The 20,683-nt window shown below is 36.0% G+C and overlaps 1 protein-coding gene across 1 annotated transcript in view; it reads left to right on the top strand.

The window, feature by feature from the left end:
• Positions 1-19,316, top strand: part of tpcn1 (two pore segment channel 1) — a 65,740-nt gene extending 46,424 nt beyond the window's left edge. Inside the window, exons 17-27 of the mRNA XM_052032456.1 lie at positions 1,104-1,176; positions 2,528-2,635; positions 5,025-5,096; positions 5,185-5,274; positions 8,698-8,810; positions 8,900-8,946; positions 9,056-9,124; positions 10,505-10,589; positions 12,224-12,363; positions 13,780-13,860; positions 14,294-19,316. Coding sequence (XP_051888416.1) covers positions 1,104-1,176; positions 2,528-2,635; positions 5,025-5,096; positions 5,185-5,274; positions 8,698-8,810; positions 8,900-8,946; positions 9,056-9,124; positions 10,505-10,589; positions 12,224-12,363; positions 13,780-13,860; positions 14,294-14,419 — 1,004 coding nt within the window. The 3' untranslated portion in view covers positions 14,420-19,316. The remainder of the gene's footprint in view (positions 1-1,103; positions 1,177-2,527; positions 2,636-5,024; positions 5,097-5,184; positions 5,275-8,697; positions 8,811-8,899; positions 8,947-9,055; positions 9,125-10,504; positions 10,590-12,223; positions 12,364-13,779; positions 13,861-14,293) is intronic.
• Positions 19,317-20,683: the final 1,367 nt, after the last annotated feature.

The raw sequence follows: 20,683 nt of genomic DNA, 5'->3' as shown, positions 1-20,683 counted from the left end.
TGTCTAAATCACTTTGTAGTTTGTTTGCATCTCCCACCTCAGCTTTATGTTGTCTGCAAACTTGGAGATATTGCATCAAAATTATTGCTATGTATTATGATTAGCAGAGACTTGGGCTGGAGATTATTCTGAGATTTGCCAACACACCATTATCCAAATGCAAGATGGCCAGGCAACCGTAGCATTAATTTCTTGGGAATGATTTTCTGTATTATAGAAAACCATTATAGAACAGATTTGATTAAGTGATGTTCCTGCATTTAGCACTTTTGCCCAACTGCATTTCACTTTAAGTTCTGCAGATTTTTTTGCTGTATTGCTTGTAAATTATTACATTATTTCTAATTTACTTAACAGTAGTTTCTTTATATGCCCTATCCAGCATATCCCACTCTGAGATAACGATTAGGGAGTGGGGGGTGATTTACTCTCCATTTCCACACAATTATCTATCGGGTATTGTGGAAATGTACCTAAAAGAGGTATTTTACTATTAAAAGTGTCTCTTTTCTTGCTATTCCTCATTACATTTCAACCTTTCTTGAAAATTTATCTTGAGAGTTTAATAATATGCCATTGTGATCAATCAGAATGGTTCTAAATCTTGGAAGCACTCAGGAATGGACCCTGAATATCTTTGCTGACATATGAAAATGGGAATATCATAAGACACATTTTTAATACACTATAGTCTTAGAATTATTCAGGTCTCTGTAGCAGAGCTAAACATTGGTGCTTTGTTTCCATGATATATTTGGAAACCAGCTATTGTTTGCATTTGTAAAAATGATTAAAAAATGGAGGTTTAGACCACCTGTGGAAATTACTAAGCTACAACAAGGTTAGGAAATTAAGAAAATCATTGAATGAAAATAATTATTTCAATTTGTGAATTAATCTGCTAAAAGATAGTAATGTATTTTTATATACAAATGGGTTTAACAGTGGCATTTCCTGCTAAAATATTCCCAAAAAGAAAAACTTATGAATGACTCTCCAAACCTTAATTTGATTTAATCATCTTTTTTACATTCAAAATTATTCTCACTATTGCAATAAAATATTGTTTTCATGCAGTGGTTGTAATTTTATGTTTTGTGTAGTTTATGGGGTTGAAATGTTGCTGAAAATTACTGGACTGGGACCATCTGAATATTTCACATCTGGATGGAATCTGTGAGTATGGAACAAATACCAAGTGACATGCAAAATAAATAATCTTTTATCTTTTTGTGGCAAGAAAGTTTAGACCTATTTCTCAAAGATTGCTGTAAAAAGTGTAATCAGGATTAATTCATATAAACAGGTTTTTAAACTTAAAATTTTATGTCAATGTATGATCAAAAATTTGATAAAATACTTTATACAAAGCAATAAAGTGGTGAACTTCCTGCAGCAATGCATTTGGAGCCCTCAGGATTGTTATTCTGCTGTGCTTTTTGGGGCTTTGTGGTGAATAGAAGTGTAGTGGATATACTTTCACTTCCTGTTTCACATTAAGCTTCTGCAGGCAAGTATTACCACTATTTGATTAACAGTTTAAGGCTTTTAAAGTGCACAACATTAGAAATTGCTGCTAGATGCTACTAATTTAAGTCCTTTCAACAAGGAGTTTCAAAGGGTGGTCTTTCTCAACACTGACAAATGCCATTTACTCCATCAAACTGTATTTGTGCAAACAGCCAATCCAGTGTCCAAATGATTTTAATTGTTCTAAGAAGTTTTACTTTCTCTGAAGATAATTACAGATAATTACCAAATATGAAAAAGATTACTTTAATTTGTTTCAAATTTACTTTTCATTCATTTACATATATAATCTTCCAGCTGAATTTAATTTGAAATGTTATTTTAGGTGGATCAAATTTATCTTAATTAAGACTTTTGTATCTGAGTTGCTACTCTAAATACTACCAAGGTCAAATGTTTGTGTCAGAGTGGGAGAAGGGGCAGGGCTATGATGTGGGCACTAGGTAGCATTGGGAGTGCCAGGTGAGGACATACTTTGAATGTAGATACGTGGCATTGACTCATTGCCATACGGCACACTGGCTTGAGACCTCAATTTAGTTGCTCTAATCACATGTGCTCAACAGAAAATGCTTACTCCAAATAAACTAAAAATATCATTTGTTAGGATGCCAGGTCTAGTTTTTTTGTGCTAATTTCGACTCTTATACATGAAATGGAAACACTCAGCAGGTTTAAACACTAGCTGATTTTCAATTTACTGTCATAAAAACCCTTCTTTACATCATGTATCTGAATATGCTTCAAAAGCAGACTTTATTATCTCTTTGACATTAGTTTTGACATTAGTTTGATTTTCATCCGTGGAGAAACGGATTTATTTATGCCAATCCTACTTTTTCCAATCCCATTTTCTAAATGACTGATAAAAATGGTAATGCAGTTGCCTTCTTCAGAGCATTTGTCAGGTTTTTGTTTAAGTCTCCTACTGATTGCAAAGTGATATTTATCTTGAAATAAAATTGATTTGGTGTATTATATATCCTTCATGTTTTAGGTTTGATTTCCTGGTCACCATATTTGCATTTGTTGGAATAGTGGTCTTGGCATTTGATATGGAGCCATTCTATTTCATTGTCATATTGAGACCACTTCAGTTGCTAAGGTCAGTAACCAGTTCTTTGTGCAGTATTTATCTTTTCCAGGTAGGCAACTTTTCCAATTTACGTGGTTCCGTTTTTTAAAATCTGGCTAGATTGCAAGAAAATGTCCTTGCTTCTGAAATTCACAAGATCATAAGACAAGGGAGCAGAATTAGGCCATTCAGCCCATCGAGTCTGCTCCAAAGAAAAGAAAGGGAAAAAGAAAAAGAAAAAAGAAATGAGAAATGGGGGAATGTCCATGAGAGAAAAAACCATTTCTTTCTAGCCCCAATTTCCAGCCTTATCCCCATATCCCTTGATACCTTGACTAATTAGATAACTATCTATCTCCCCCTTAAACGCCTCCAATGATCGGGCTTCCACTGCTGTACGTGGCAAAGAATTCCATAAATTCACTACCCTCTGGCTAAAGAAATTTCTCCTCATCTCTGTTTTAAACCTGTACCCTCTAATTCTGAGATTGTGCCCTCTGGTCCTGGACTCACCAACCAAGGGAAACAGCTTGGCCACAGCTACTCTGTCCAGTCCTTTCAACATTCTAAATGTTTCTATGAGGTCCCCTCTCATTCTTCTGTACTCCAGTGAGTACAGTCCAAGAACCGACAGACGCTCATCATATGTAAGCCCTTTCATTCTGGGAATCATCCTCGTAAATCTCCTCTGAACCCTCTCCAACATCAGCACATCCTTCCTAAGATATGGGGCCCAAAACTGCACACAGTATTCCAAATGAGGCCTCACTAGTGCCCCGTAGAACCTCATCAACACCTCCCTACTTTTATACACTATACCTCTCGAAATGAATGCCAACATAGCATTCGCTTTCTTTACCACCGATCCGACCTGGTGGTTAACCTTTAGGGTATCCTGCACGAGAACCCCCAAGTCCCTTTGTACTTCTGAACTTTGAATTTTCTCCCCTTCTAGATAATAATCTGTCCATTTATTTCTTTTTCCAAAGTGTACAATGGCACATTTCTCAACATTGAATCTCATCTGCCATTTCCTTGCCCATTCTCCTAAACTATCTAAGTCTCTCTGCAACCTTCCTATCTCCTCAATGCTCCCCACTCCTCCACCTATCTTGGTGTCGTCTGCAAACTTAGCCACAAAACCATTTACTCCATCATCCAAATCGTTAATGTACAAAGTAAAAAGAAGTGGCCCCAACACCGACCCTTGCAGAACACTACTAGTAACTGGTAGCCAACTAGAACAGGATCCTTTTATTCCCACCCTGTGCTTTCTGCCAACCAGCCAATGCTCCACCCATTCCAATATCTTACCTGTAATTCCATGACCCCTCATCTTATTAATCAGCCTCTTGTGCGGCACCTTGTTGAAGGCCTTTTGAAAGTTTAAATACACAACATCTACAGCTTCTCCCTTATCCACCCTACCTGAGATTTCCTCAAAAAACTCCAATAAGTTGGTCAGGCAGGATCTTCCCTTCATGAAACCATGCTGGCTTGGACCTACCTTGCCTTGCACCTCTAGGTATTCCATAACCTCATCCTTGAGGAACGATTCTAATAACTTTCCCACCACCGATGTCAGACTAATAGGTCTGTAATTTCCTTTATGCTGCCTCCCACCTTTCTTATACAGCGGAACTACATTTGCGACCCTCCAGTCCTCCGGAACCATGCCGGAGTCTATCGATTCCTGGAAAGTTATCACCAGTGCTTCCACAATCTCTAATGCCACCTCCTTCAGAACCCGGGGATGCACCTCATCTGGTCCTGGAGACTTGTCAGTCTTTAGTCCATTTAGCTTTCCTAGCACCTTCTCTCTAATAATCTTAACTGAACTCAGTTTCATTCCTTGAGACCCCTGGCTATCCAGTATATTGCTGATGTCCTCCACAGTGCAGACCAATGCAAAATACTCATTTAGTTCCTCTGCCATCACTTTATCATCCATTATAATCTCTCCCGCACCGTTATCGATTGGTCCTATATCAACCCAAATTAATGCACTTAGTGTCTTTTTTTGTTAGTTCAACCTTGCTTTTGGATTCTTATTGTCTGAACAATAAACACAAATTTAGAGTTGAAACTGGGAGTGACATTTATACATCCTTTGAATTTTTCTAGGTAGATTGTCATCTTCGCACTTGATAATAAAACCAACACTGAAAACATTTTATAACAGAAGCCACACAATATTCATTTTCACAACAAAAATATAAATAGAGCAGCTCTTAGAATGAATAGCTGATCCAGTTATAAAAACCCAATTGTATGCCCAGATGAAAAATTGATAATTCTGCTCTTTAAAGTGAAAATTGTTATATAAGATCTTACCACCCAAGGTAATATAAGAATAACATATGTTTTATTCTTACGTATGAGAAGTCTAATCTGCTAAATGATTTTATCTGTTCTCCAGATTATTTAAGATTAAGAGAAGATACAGAGATGTTCTGGACACAATGTTTGAATTACTTCCTAGAATGGCCAGGTATAATTGATAACTTTACATTATTGTTAATTTTTAGGCAAATATTATTTCCCCTGCTTCCAGTATAATGTTATTTCCCTCCTTTCAGTTTAGGGTTGACACTCTTGATATTCTACTACTCATTCGCAATTGTGGGAATGGAGTTCTTTGCTGATGTTCTCTACCGTAACTGTTGCAAGTAAGTATATCTGTAGGATTAAGAAAATGTAACTGTAACTTACACTGATTTTTTTTCAGAAAATGAAGAGTATTTCACTCTAAAACTCCTCTTCCCATTCTGAAATGTATGGTTTTTCCAGTGCCCATTGGGAAGAGGCAGATCCAACTTGGTCTTGATGACTAGATTGTAATGTCAGAGTTAATTTCAGTATTTGATTGAACATTGTGCAGCTGCTGCTTTCTCCAGCACTTCTTGACTGATAAATTCATGCCCTCTTGTGTTGATTTCTTCTAATTTTATTTATTTATGGTAGATATTTAAACACTTTAGACATTGAGTTTGTATCTGAGTATTCTCTGATGAAAATTAGCAAATGGCTAAATTCGTGTAGGAATTCCAGGGAACTGAAAGATTTCACATTTCTGTTCATCTATCATCAGATTTATACAAGTATTAATATAGGAGTATAGTATTTGTGTTACAGAAGTGATTAAAAAGAGGCTTCCTACAACAGTGAGTGTTTTCATTTTAAGTACCTCAATCCATTGTTCATAAATTAAGATTGAAGACTTGAGGAACAATATTTGCAGTTACCCCAGAAAGAAAGGTTTGATAAAAAGGAAAACACAGTATGCAAACCACTTCAGCAACCATTCTCAGGATCCTTCACCTCTGCCTTAGTGATATTCCATCACCTTCTGTGGTCATTAAAAATAAATCTAGTTACAATAAATAAAAGCCACAAAACTTTGTGTACGAGGACTGTCCAAAGACTGTGATCTTAGCAGAGTCTAACAAGGAAATAATTGTGTTTCAACTACTGCTAGCCACTCAGTGGTTCCATAGTGAACACCAATTAGCTGCTGTGCATTGGTCAGTCCTTCTCTGATTTTCACGCCTCATGTTACAACTAGAAGTCAGGAAAGAGCAGATTGTCAGATGCCGATGTGTCTGACCTTCCACTCCACTACTTGACTCAGCATTGAGCATAGGGCAGAGCTTGAACTGAGGAGCCAAATACACTTTGCATACTCAGTATATGTAGCATGGCCCTTTCATTTGAATGAGGTCACTAATCTGGGAATGAATAGGTGTTTTAATTTACTCTGTTTTACTTAATTTTTATTCTCTTAATTAAGTCTATTTATTATTTTTAATTTTATTATTATTGTTTTTCTTTATTTCTCAGAATCTGTTCCATCTGTTTTTAAAGTTTCTGATTATCAAAGGAATTTTAAAAATAATTTAAAATTCCCTTGATAGTAGCAAGCTGTCAAAAAGACATTAAGGTGGTAGAGTGATGTAGGCTTAGGATCCACTTCCTAAGGTCCAGTCACTGCTTGAGGTCTGCTTTTCTTCATGGGGGTTGGGTGGGCTACTGCAAGAAGGCCTGAGAACACTTTGAACCATGGGCTGCAAAAAGTGTAGGCAAATGAATAATATGTGGTGATGAGCATGAGGAGCAGGTTAGATCAAGAATAATTGGCCCCCTGTCCATAAAGAGTGGAATGTACTGTAATTGCAATTACAGGCATCAACCTTGGATCAGTGTACCAATCTTGGCTCTGAATCACTGGCCTAAAGATTTTGTTGCACAGCTTTGAATCATAGCACTCTGGAAATGTAACTGGCATTTTTGGATATTATTCACCTTGTGCACCTGTTGTGCTTTCCGTGTTAGTTGTTTGTGGATAAACACCTTTTCCATAAAATGCTTTTTTTTGGAATTGCGGGGGAAATTAGACCAAGTTGTCCAGGGAATTCTGGGAACAACTAAATTTCACAATGGAACACTAGATTGGGATTCCCTAAGATATGTCCCATATTTATTTTAATTCCTTCAGGCCCATCACCTCCCCACACCCCACATCCAGGTTTGGCCTCTTTCAGTAGATTTTTTTACCCACAAAAATGTGCATCCCCCTTTTAGTGGTTCCTGACACTTAAGGCCTCAAATGCTATTGAAGTTTATAGTGGCAGACTCACCACTATAACATGCCACTGCTACACTAGAATTTCTGGAGCAAAAGGTTATGCAGCCTAATTTTGGTTGGCACTGAATACAGTAGTGAGACAGTGCTGTGGATTTGGAGGTGCTATCTTTTAGCTGCAATATTGAATTCAGGTCTTATTTGCCATCTCAAGTGGACATAAAACAACTCATCTGAGGAATTTCTTGCCAACATATATTCTTCAACCAGTGTCCCTGAGGCAGATTATCTAGTTATTTATCTCAGTGCTCTTTGTGTGCATTTGAGCTGTGGAGATTTCTTATATTACAGCAATTGTTGCACTTCCAAAGTACTTCTCTTATCTCTGAAGCATATTCAATAACTACACAAGAAAGACCAAGCATTCAGACTGAGAAACATGAAAATTAAGCATTATTTAAAGTTCATTAAATATGCTTCGCCATGTCATCTACTTTGATACTTTGTTTAAACAACTAAGGCACTACAGTGAAATGAACACACCATCTACTGGAGAAATTGAAGAATACAGTCATCCCAAAATATTTCTGTAACATACAGTATTTACGAAACTAGGGTTTGCCTTTTGGATTACTAGGTCACTTTAGTGCATGGTGTGGCATTTATCATACAGATAAGAAAATTTCAGATCTTCTCAGTCTGTGCCGAATTAACTGATCTCAGTTAGGGTAGAAGTTGGGGCACTGCAGCTGCTTCCATGTTCTCCATGTAGGTATCGAAAATATCAACGAGTGTTTTTACAGCTGATCAATACTTTGTGAGCCATACTGGAAAGTGTGAGGGTGTGGATGTAGGCTGAGGGCAGGATCTGGTTTGGCTCAATAACATTGTCTGCTGACACCATCTAATTTAATATGTGGTGAATGGTCCCTTCAAAATCAGAGATTGGTGTAATCCTTCAAGGGAAGAATTTTGGGGTTAGTGGGAGTTTCTGGCAGGATCTAGTTTAACTGTTAAAATATATAGTTAAATATTTTAAAGTGAACTTCAAATTTTCACTTTATAATTAGATCAGTATTTTTTTTTACATTTGTTAAATTTTTGATAGGGAAATACATTTCAAAATAGCATTGCACTCAAGAATTTATTGCTAAGGGAAAGAGAAATTGTTGCACTGTGTTTCTGTGATTTGATCCAAATGCCCATCTTGATGATCCCCTATGAAAACAGCTGTTGAATGGGGTAGGGAGTGTACATTTAAAACAAAACAAATAACTCATCAGTGGTAGGATAGCAATTCTATTTGGTTTACTTTGTGAACCAGAACATAGCTCAGATTAAATAGTTAGGGATGTTTCATGTTAGCAAGATGTTCTTGAATATTACTACTATATTAAATGAAATTCTATGAATTTAATTGCTATGCAATAATACTATTAGATTTTGGGGGTGCTTTTAGTTCACGTTGATATCTATGACTCAGAGTATGACCTAAATTCTTTGTTTGCAGTAATAGCATGGTTGCCGATTCTTATCGTTGGGAAAATCGGACTGTTGGTGACAGAACAGTGATACAGGGGTACTATTCTCTCAATAACTTCAATAACATACTGAATAGTTTTGGTGAGTAAAATTTGGGTGTTATTTCTCTATTTAAGACTACAATAAAAGCTCTGAAAATAATCAGGTCATTATTTTTCTTTTTTTTACAGTAACTTTATTTGAGTTGACGGTTGTAAACAATTGGTATATAATCATGGTGAGTTTTCTTGACATTGGGTATTTTCTGAATAATAAAGTCTATTCCATGTCATTTAGTCCACAAATTTAATTTCTAAGGGAAACTAACTACAGCACTCTCTTTACAGGAAGGTGTGGTATCTCAGACTTCTCATTGGAGTCGTATTTACTTTATGACTTTTTATATTGTAACAATGGTAAGTAGAAGAGCATATAATTGCTTTGTTCTTCCTCAGTATTACAGGTTATGTCTTCATTATTTAGAATTTTAAAGCTGGCTACCAATTTACTAATAAAATGACATCTTATATTCATTAATTGCTTATAGAAAAGATCTATCCTAAAGTTTCTTCCGATAAAAAGAAATGAACATACTTTTCTTTTAAAATATTTTTTCTTCTACATTTCAAGAGTCTGGATTATAAATCACTATGTTCAGCTGTTATGTGTCACTGATTCATTTAGGCTTTGTTCACTGTTCCCAGCCAATACTCTCAAATGAAATGGGAAGTCTTGCTTGACCCTCTTTCTTCTAAGTGGATGCTGGGTAAACGGTGTCTTGGCTTATTGCTGCCTATGAGCATATGGAATTCAGAAGTCTGAATTTAGGATTTGGGTGAGGGGTAAGAGATTTAGATGGGATCTGAGAGGGACCTCTTTCACCAGAGAATGGTGAGTACCTGGAATACACTGCCTGGGAGAGTGAAAGAAGCAGAGTCACTGCATTTAAGTGTCTAGATGAGCACTTGAATTGTCAAGGCATAGAAGGCTATGGGCCAAGTGCTGGAAGGTGGGATTAGTACGGATGGGTCCCTGCTGGTTGGCTTGGACATGGTGGCCTGAATGGCCTCTTTTCATTCTGTATGACTCTATTTTGAAGCACAAGGCCAAAACATGTCCAATTGGAAGTTGTTCTTAAACATGTCCCTGGCACAGCAGCATGCAGCAGTGGGAAGGTGGGGGTTCGTGCTTGTTTTCCCAACACCTGGGTTCCTGGTGCAGCAGCAGTGAGCAGTGCTATCAGTAATGCATTTCTCTATGTATAAGACAACAATGACCCCTCATTGCACTGATTTCATTAGCAGTATGATTCCTGGGAATATATTCTGTGTACTGAAAGAATTACTGGGGTATATAGCTTTTTAATGTTGAATGGGGGGAAAGGAGAGAGGAAAAATTGTGGTAATCTGAAAAATGTATCTTAATCACAAAGAAAGGAACTGCAATTGAGTAAATAATGCTGATTTCTATAACTCCACTTGCACCTTCTGCTTCTAAGTGCAATCATCAATGTGCAATTTATATTAGGAAGCATTTATCCTGCCTTAAAAATATTTATTATGTATTTTATATTCAAAAAACTAATACCTTTAGAATTTAATTTCTTGTTTAGATGTAGACATTTAATATTTTCTAATGTCACCAATTTTACATATTTACTTTCAACTGAAAATAAAGAATCACATTCCAAAAGAACCACACCAACAAATTTGCCTACTGAGATCATTTCTCAATTATTCTAAAACAGTTTATTTTTCATAACTATCAGTGTGATTTTTTTTTTGTTTCTTATTTAGGTTGTGCTAACTATTATCGTTGCCTTTATTTTGGATGCCTTTCTGTTTCGTATGAACTATAGTAGAAAAAATAAAGATGAGGAAGGTATGTATACATCCATTTGAACTCCTGTTATTGAACTTCCATATTTTCTCTTTGAGATTTAGTATTTAGTTTTCTAATATTCCTTGTGCTAATTTTTTTGTATTTAAATATGATTAAGTTAAGAAATTGGTATTGTGTGTCACCTAGAAATCAAACCTAATGAGTATATTCTTCTTGTGATGATGTTACATAAAAAAAATCCAGAGGTCTGGATTAATGATCCAAACATCTAATTAAAAACAGAAATGCTGAAAATTCTCAGTAGGTCAGGCAGCATCTGTGGAGAGAAAAATAGAATGTTTCAGGTTGATTTCCTTTATTCAGAACTGTGAAAAGTTAAAACTTATTCTATTTCCAACTTACCATAGAGAAAGGGGAGGGGTGAAGAAAACAAAAGGAATGGTCTGTAATAGAATGGAGACCTGGAAAGATTGAATGACACAAATGCTGATGTTGTCAACTGAAAGAGGGTAGTAAAGGTATGTCTGTAGCCAATGCAAGTAGGAGACAAATGACATCTGAAATAACAGAGAAAAAAAACTTTGGAAATATGAGATACAAAACTAGAATAGATAATTATCTGAAATTTTTGAATTTGATGTTGAGTCTTGAAGATAAGGTACTATTCCTTGCGCTTATGTTGAACTTTGTTAGAACAGCATAAGAAGCCAGAGGCAGAGAGGTCAAGGGTTGGTGGGGCAGGGTTGGGAGCAGGTGGGTAGCAACGGGCTGCTGACAGTTTGGTTCCTACCAGAATCACTTGGTACAAGATCTCATTGCAGCCTTGGCCCACATGAACAATGAAAATGATTCCAAATGAGAAGTGATAGAATTTCAGTGCCCTTGATATCATGGGAGTATTCAGGGAATGCATTCTTCACTGTTGAGAATTGTACTTAGTACAAAGGAAAGTGATTGATTAATACTTGGAATACAAGTGCAAGTCAATGTTTGGATACTTTGCAGTATTGACACACTTCCTGGCTTCCTAAAGATAAGATATAAGATATCTTTATTAGTCACATGTACATCAAAACACAGTGAAATGCATCTTTTGCATAGAGTGTTCAAGGGGCAGCTCACAAGTGTCACCACGCTTCCAGCGCCAACATAGCGCGCCCACAACTTCCTGACCCGTACGTCTTTGGAATGTGGGAGGAAACCGGAACACCCGGAGGAAACTCACGCAGACACGGGGAGAACGTACAAACTCATTACAGACAGTGGCGGGAATTGAACCCAGGTCGCTGGCGCTGTAATAGCGTTACACTAACCGCTACACTAATGTGTAGCCTTTCCAATTTCAAAAGCATATATCAGGATATGACAGAGTATACTTCCCTTTTCTGGATGAGTGCAATTAAGGACGGTCAGGAAAAGCTTGTCTTGCCAATGACATTAATATTTCATGAATTAATTTTTAAAAAGGGAGTTTGAAAGAAACATTTTTACTTATATGACAGGAAATCAAATCGGCATTTGATGTATTTAAGAGGACGGTAGATGAGAATGAGAAGGGAACGTAAGGTTATGTTGAGAGCATTAGATGAGGAAAGGTGGGAAGAGATGTGACTGGAGCATAAAATGCCAGCATAACAGGTTGAGATAATCTTTCTGATCGTTTGTCCTTGCAGATGAAAATGGAATTGTTTTCGAGACTGAGGTGGACAAAGTGGAAGTTGATAGACTTCTTGAATTCAACAAACAGAATGGTTCGCCATCATCTGAGATCTCTGGACTTTTTAAATTGTCATCCAGAATGGCAAACAATGACGTATGTATTCCTAACATCTCCTTCATTCATTGTTCCTTTTTCATTTAAGTTTCAACAATTTGTCTCTAATTATTAACTGAAGTTAGCACTGTCCTTCATAAGACAACAGTTGTCCTGCATATTCAGAGTAGCCAGGGCAAGTTTGTCAGAAACTGTACAACTACTGTGAAGGAGGAGTGGAGTGTGGGGCAACAAACTATATTACCACAAAATATGACATTGTTATTACTTCATCAAAAAACAGAAATCTACAGACACACAGATCTGAGATAAACAAAGAAAACGTTGGAAGCATTCAGGTTAGGCAGCATCCGTGGAGAAACAGAGTTAATGTTTCAGATTGATGGCCTTTCAATCAACTCTGAAAAGTCAATGGAGCATAACTTTTTCTCCATAAATGCAGCCCAAGCTGCTGAATATTTCTAAATTCTTTTGTTTTTGTTCATGTGAATATTAAACCATTAAACAGCCTGAAGATGGCTGTGCCCTTTCAGGTTGTGTACTGCTATGATTGTTTTTTTTATATACATATGTAATGTTACATAAAATGTAATAACTCAATTCACAAAGCTGAACACAAATGAAATTCAATTCTTATCACTAGGTGGCAGTTTTTACACATGGATAACATTCTAGATGATGTATTTATTATTTTCTTGTATGATCATCAGTAACAATTTATTTTTAACTGCCCCAATGGTTCAGAAATTTTATTCAGGAAGCATTGAGCAGTATTGTCACAGGATTTTGATTTCTATTTCTTGTGTAATTTTAATTCAGGCATTACAGTTAGCCATCGTGAAAGCAAAATTAAAACAGGGTTCCTAAGTACAAACATTGTTTTTACTGGAAGTACACGTGGTGGGAGTCAGGATCCATTTTACCTGTGATACACTTTTCCCTTGGAATTGAAAATGTTTAGTTATGCTCACTCTCCAGACTCACAGATATGCATAATGTCTAGTTTAATACCATAATCTGGGGGGGAATAAGACTTGAACAACCCAATTATCATTTCTCACCCAATTATGTTTTTGTGACATTAATTTGAATCAACAGTAGACCACTTAATGAAGCCCCAACTTTAGCTGTGCCCGATAGAGGAGGGTAAATTGAAAACAAAGGAATTCCCACCATGAGTTGTTTAGCACACCAGTCAATGTATTCAGTGTGCGTTTATGGAACTTTACCCTAGAAACAAGTTACCTAAATACTTTTTAATGGGGAGTGTTGTGTGACCTTCAATGCATCCAAAAGAAAGGAGAAGAGGAAGATAATTACCATGTCCATTGTTGACCATACATTTGTAACTATGCATTACTTACACATTGAGGTTTCATAACAACTCAAACTTTCTCTTCCAGGAAGTTTTAAACTGTAATAATATTGTTTAATTAATTTCTTGTTTTATTACAGCAACTTAAAATGGTTTTTATTGGCAGAAGATTAAGAACTAAAAGTGACCTGAGTATTAAAATGTATGAAGAAGAGATTCAGGTATTTGAATCTTAACACTGCCATGAGCTATACTATGTTTGCTACATAAACAAATCCATTAGATCATTTGATTTGTTAGAATAAATTTAAGGTGGAAGTAATTTTGTAGAATTGTCTATGAAACATTCTTCAGTAAAGAGTTAATTTCTTCACAAAGAGAGAGCATAATTAATAGAGGTAGGTGATAACAATGGCTGTATAAATGGAAATTCTGTCCATGGAACTACTAATGGGATAAATGTTCAGAATTTGCCTGTGATAAGCAATTTGCTACTCAATTTAATCTCATGAAGGCTACTGTATGTAAAAGGGCCTGACATTAATTATATTGTATGTTTTCAAAAGATAGAACCATCCAATTCAGTTATGCCAATATTTTTAGCAGCTCATTTCTTATACAATATACAGCAATAAAATGTGTCTTTTTCCACAGGAATGGTTTGAAGAGCATGCTCGAGTAAACCAAATGCAGCAGGACCAGCCACTGGAATGTATTTTGAACTCCAGCACTCACCTGCCTTCTGCAGAACTACGACAGCGATCTCAGACTGTAACTTAGAAATATAACCAACTTGTCCACTATGCAATAATTATTCAGTATTACTTTGTATCTGGTGTTTTGCACGTATGCACTTAAGGATGAGTTGCCATTTAGAAGACCTACTGTGTTGGCAGAATCCCGATCTCTGGAAGGGACTAGACTGCTGGGGGTATAGTAGCCACATTACTCAGAAATTCTGATCTGATCACTTTCATCTGTGGTAAGTTATATTTGTCAGAAGATATATACTGTTAAGTTTATTTTAAGTTTCATTAATATTTAGCTTTTAGCAGTTTTATTTCATACCTGATTTTATAGCATACTCTGTGGAAAGCTGATCACAATATTTTAATATCAAACCTCCACAACCAGTGTTATTTTTATCGCGTCAATTCTATGTCTTTAACCTGTACTGAAAAAAATCATTCTTTTTTGCCTGAGAAAATCTAATTCTCAGGGTCACTTCTATTTGTAAACCATAGTATTAAATACAGGGACCTAGATGAATCCGTAAATGGAACATTATCCTAACCTTAGTATTGAACTGTAGTGATTTCAGATGCTGTTGCCACTACATTCGGGAATATATACTAAAGATTCAATTTGTATTATTTGCTGGAAGTTCTATAATATTGATATTAAATTCGTTTTTGTTTAATTGTTCTGTAATTTTCCATTAAATTCAAGCCTGCTTGGTGCTGCACATTATACTGGTTTTCAATTTGCAGTGCTCCTCTGATTGTAACACAGTGTTTTTGCAAAATTCTGTGTGCGCAAAAATTGAATATCTATTTCTAATTCACTTGTTTTCCATTAGTTGATCAGATTAACCATTCCAAAGGATTATTTTACTGAAACCTGGAGAAATACTTCTTTAATTATTGTTTTCATGTTTATAATGTTATGTGTTATTGAAACTTATATGAATAACCCGGTTAAGTTTTTCATTTGGGTACAAAATGCCTTTTCCAGCTACTAAAAGTATAATCGATGATAAAGTGGTAATCCTGAACTAGTTATTTACCATTTGAGAGGAGTGGTACAAGGCCTTTCACATGAGTAGTGTAAACCTTTTGCAGATTTGTTTAATGAAGTAAAAAATATAAAGGAGGATCAGATATTCCACAGGTCAACCTGAAGGCAAGTGAGGGGCAGAATCTTCATGGAGCAGCAAGCTACTGTTGAATTAAAGCATTATAGGAATGAAATGGTCTTCCAGAGTTTTGTTTGATTTGGAGATTGAGTAGTAATGCACAGAATTTTCTCCCTTGAATTACCTAATGACTGGGGGAAGATTTCATGACAACAGTGCAGATTGTGCTGAGTCTGCAAATGACCAGGCAAAATGCCACTTTTTATTATTTATTTGAGAGCCCAAAATTTAGACATAATGTGATAATAAAGATGTTGACATTTTTCCTTTTTGACTATAATTTGGTGAGAAATTGTTCATGTAGTGGTGCACTGGCTACAATTTTTTTTAAAAAAAGTTGCTAGAAAAAAAAGCAATTTCAATAGCTAATATATAACGGAATTCAATTCCATGTGTTGGGTAACTATCAACAAGGAGAACTGTGTGTCATTAAGTTCAACAAAAAATTAATTCAACTTATCAATTCAAAACATAGATATTAAGCCATAGAAATAAATTAGATGTAATGCAGCAATTACGCAAGATAGAGTACCTACATCCATCTACAGGATAGAGTGGATATGGAGAGGAAGTTTCCAGTGGTGGGAAAGTCTAGGACCCAGAGGGCACAGCCTCAGAATAAAAGGACAGCCCTTTATAACAGATGAAGAGGAAATTCTTTAGCCAGAGGGTGCTAAATCTGTGAAATTCATTGTCACAGACAGCTGGAAGCCAAGTCATTGGGTATATTTAAAGCGGAGGTTGATACGTTCTTGGTTAGTAAGGGTGTCAAAGATTACAGGGAGAAGGCAGGAGAATGGGGTTGAGAATGAAAAATAAATCAGCTATCATCTATATATTAATTTAATCATTTAGATGTTAGGTTTCTGATGCAAAATAATAATGTTAAATAAATCTTAATTGCAGGGATAAAAGTATTTATCTTTTTAAAATGTCATGGGCATAATTTATTTACTAAATGTTTTACGGACAAATGCATCCACTGCTAATTCTAATTATACTCCTGCTGTATAGCAACAAAGGCTAAAAAAAATTAAGAGTATCTTCCAAGAATGACTTTACAGTTTCAAAAGGGAAGGTGACCATTTAGTATTCGCACCTCTTGTACCTCCACTTGTCACCCTCCGGCCTGCCCTTTTTCTCTCTTCTCTTTCCACCCATCACCTCTAGCCTCCATCTCCCAATTCTATCCCTTCCCCATGTGGCTCCACCTACCCACCATCCCTCACTCCACACATCACCTACCAGTCCCTGCCTCAACTCTGCCCTTCTCCCCTTTATACTGGCTATGCTTTGTTTACGTTCAGTCCTGATGCAGGGTCTCAACTCGAAACACTGACCATTCCTTTCCCTCCACAGATGCTGCCTGGCCTGCTGAGTTCCTCCAGCAGTTTGTTTTTTGCCCCAGATTCCAGCAGCTGTAGTCTCTTGTATTGATTGTCTAGTTCATAGAGTCTATGCTGACTCTATGCAAGAGTGGCCTAATTTGTCCCACTCCTCTGCCTTATTCCCCATGGCCCTGCAAATATTTTCCCTGATACTTGCCAATTCCCTTTTAAAATCATATAATCCCAGTATTGCATCTCCCACTGTGTAAAATCTTCATGTCACATTTGACAATCACTTTCATTCAAAGTTCTTGATCCCTCCACCAATGGGAACAGACAGTTTCTGTCTACCTAATCTGTCTATTACAATTCACATAGAATTTATTCTTTAAAAATTGAAATTGTGTTGTAATAGGAACAATTATATTACAGATTAAAAAAACTACCCTTGTAGTTTTTCTAGCATATGATAAACACTGTTTTAAACATCTTTCTAAAGTTTTTGTCATGAACATCAGTGGATATTTAATATTAAAGTATTAGCCAAGTACTTGGTTGATAACTACTGGTTATGTTAGTAGCATTGTGTATTGTCACTTGAAGGGTTCCACTCATCAGTTCCGCATCACATAGTACAACGTGATATTTGGGTTAAATATTTAGTTTGGTCAGTAAATGTATATGGTTTATATTTAATTAAATAATTGCTTACTTCCATAGTCTTAATTTCCATTGGGAGACAGTTCTTTCCTTGCAGAGAGAGAAAGTGAGGCCTCAAGATTTGGCCCAAGGTCTAGAGGGCTAGCCCTGCACTAAACTAAAAAGCATGATTCTAATAATTTTCAGTCTCTGGGTTTATCCTTAAAATTGCTCAGTTAGTGTTGTACATATTAAGCAGTTAAATATTTGGTATAGTTTAATGATAACAATGAAGCAGTTCTCATTTGAAGAGTTGAATGTGTTATTTGCAATTTTTTTTTAAAAACAACTTTTACTATACAGCCAATTCTAAAATTAAATGTACCAAAGTATTTTAAATTCATTTAAATACTTTATTTTTTTTGTATTGTGGAATAATGTTATTGATTCCTAAAACATGCTATTTTATCCAGATCTATTAGCAAAAAAATAAATGTTCAAAAGATATATGGGTCAACTCTTCAAACACTACATTAGTTTAGTGATAGTATAACTAATGGCATTTGACGCAACAACAGCAGAAAGGCAGCTCTGAAGGTACATAATTTGGCAGCATTTGACTTTATATAGTTCATTATTTTAAATAACACATTAAGTAAATGACAGACCAACCATTGGAATGAACTATTTACATCTAGTAAAAGTGAGACAATGAGTTAATGTTTCAGGTTGATAACCTTTCAGACCATCTGAAACAAACTTTGTTTGACTTAACCTAACCCAACCTACCTGACCTAACTGTTTCCTGCATTGTTTTAATTTCCAATGTTCACCAAATTGTGTTTTTGTAATAAAACAAAGGAGCAAATGTGCTAATTTTATGCATAAAGCAATTTTAATAATTTATTTTTGTAAAATAGAGCTTCTCTTCTCAGGTATTCAGAATTAATAAGCTTGTTTATGCATGACACTAGAATAGTTAAATGATTGGCCCATGAATAATTATATTCTGTTAATATATTAACATTTATAGAGGAATCAGGGAGTTGTTACCGATTGTAGTGGCAAAAGAGGGAAAAGTTAATTTGAATCATCTCTAATTGTATCTGTAGAATGTTCCTACTAAACCATCTCTTCAGTTTCTGCTTACATTCCAATTCTACATGTTGTAAAGGCTACATGAAACAGAACTTGTTTCAGTTTAAATTCTCATTGTGCACATAATTTTCCATTTCAGTGGAAATCTGATAGTGGTAACCAAATATTCTCCTAGGCTGCCAAAATGCATCCAGGGTGTGTTCTGAATGCAGCAAAGTAGGACAAAAAAAAGTTACTCTAGCATTACTTGACTCAAGAGCCCAGGGTTAATTTGTAACCCGAATTCTGGTTTTCCCAAAGTTACATCAAAACAGGCAACAGCCATAAATCTGCTTCTGTTGGATAACATTTGCAATGTAACAGTTCAAGCCAGCACTGAGTTGGAAAATTCAATTTTTATTCGAGTACATTGTGTATGAATTTGGAGTAGCACTGCATATAAGAAAGAACTGTCTGGTAGGCAGAAGCTGCCAGAAAGCAAGATTGTTTCGAGCGGATGTGCAAAATATTAATTATTACCTTTCAGCCATTAACAGTTTTAATTTCAGGATTCTAGAATATTTAAGTATGCTGCCTATTTTCCATTATTTATACTTCATCCTTTCAAAATTTGGTATTCTAATTAAATGCTGTATTTTACTGCAATTAAGTTGAATTTGTAAGTTGGATTTCAAAGTAATTAGAAATAAAAATGCTCTAAAACAAAGTTTTCAGGTCAGTTTCCTCTTTTCCATTAGTAGGAAATCCATCTGGTTTAATCAGACCTCTAAAGCTCAGCTGAGTTTCATACATTACATACCCACATTTAAACACTCCACCATTAGCAACAATGCCTTAACCAGCCAACTCCCTCACAATCCAGAGTTTCCAACTGGAATTTGTCCCTCTACCTTATATTCCTCCTTTGCAGAGGTTCCCAAAAACCCTATCTTAGCCAAAAGCTTGGTCAATCTTCCCCCATCCCTCCTCAATACTCAGTGTCAAATTTTGTTTGATAATGCTACTAGCAGGGACCCTGGGATACAAATCTGAACATGGATAGCCACTTGGTTTTCAACATGCACCCATTTATAAGCATTATGGTGCAGCATACTGATACTGCACTTTCAAAAGGCAACTCGCCCCATTGTGCAATTTGATTGCCAATGTTAGAACATGATTAAGAGGGCTTGACAGGGAAAATGTTTTCACTATCTACCCTACTGGGGAAAATCTAGAATAGGTCTATTAGCAGGCCAATAATCAGCTTGGACAAAGCTGTTCAAGCAGTGCTCCAGAGCTCATACAGGCTGGTGCTGGTTACATGATTGACTCTTGTATTGAAATTGAGATTTTATATGATGTACACTGTTGCTCCCTAGCTAAGCATAGAGAAGCTGCTGGACACTGAAATCAGCATTAGTAGAAGTGAAGGAAGGAGAGAAGCACTCTGGAAAATGAGAACAAGTCAGAAAACAAAGAATCTGGGTGGGATAGCATTTTCTAATGTTTTTACATTCAGCTGCAGCCATCATTTTACTTGGGATTCCAAGTACTATTAGCAATCTGTGCTGGACAAGGAGGTGGAATATTATTAAAACTATTAGACAACAACTGATAACTAAGCTTTTGGTTGGAGACTTGAGCATGGTGGAAATAACCCAACAATTATCTAGACCAAATGTGTTCAAAAAGCAGCAAGTTATATCTCACTTTTCACTACAAAGCATTAGCTTGGCTTAATACAAATTATGGAAAGCAAGAAACATTAAATGGTATCCGAAGCTTCTAGAAATGCATTCAATGTCAAGCCACTTAGATTGACCTGTCAGCCGATTTAAATGTTCAAGCATTCCAAAATGAACCAACCATACCCAAAAAAAGTGCTGAAGGCAATGAGATAACATTTATGGCAGAAAACATTTGACATTTCAAATGAAATATCAACCAGAAATATTTACTGTTTTTCCTCAACAGATATGATCCAATCCGCTGAACATCTCCAATATTTTAACCCTCACCTCTCAAGGCTTCCAGCAACAGCAATTACTTTAAGATAATTATCCCATGTGAAGTTAAGGTGGG

The sequence above is a fragment of the Pristis pectinata genome, chromosome 17, assembly GCF_009764475.1.
Source record: "Pristis pectinata isolate sPriPec2 chromosome 17, sPriPec2.1.pri, whole genome shotgun sequence".
Taxonomy (NCBI): Eukaryota; Metazoa; Chordata; class Chondrichthyes; order Rhinopristiformes; family Pristidae; genus Pristis; species Pristis pectinata.
This window is presented reverse-complemented; position numbering and strand designations above follow the sequence as displayed.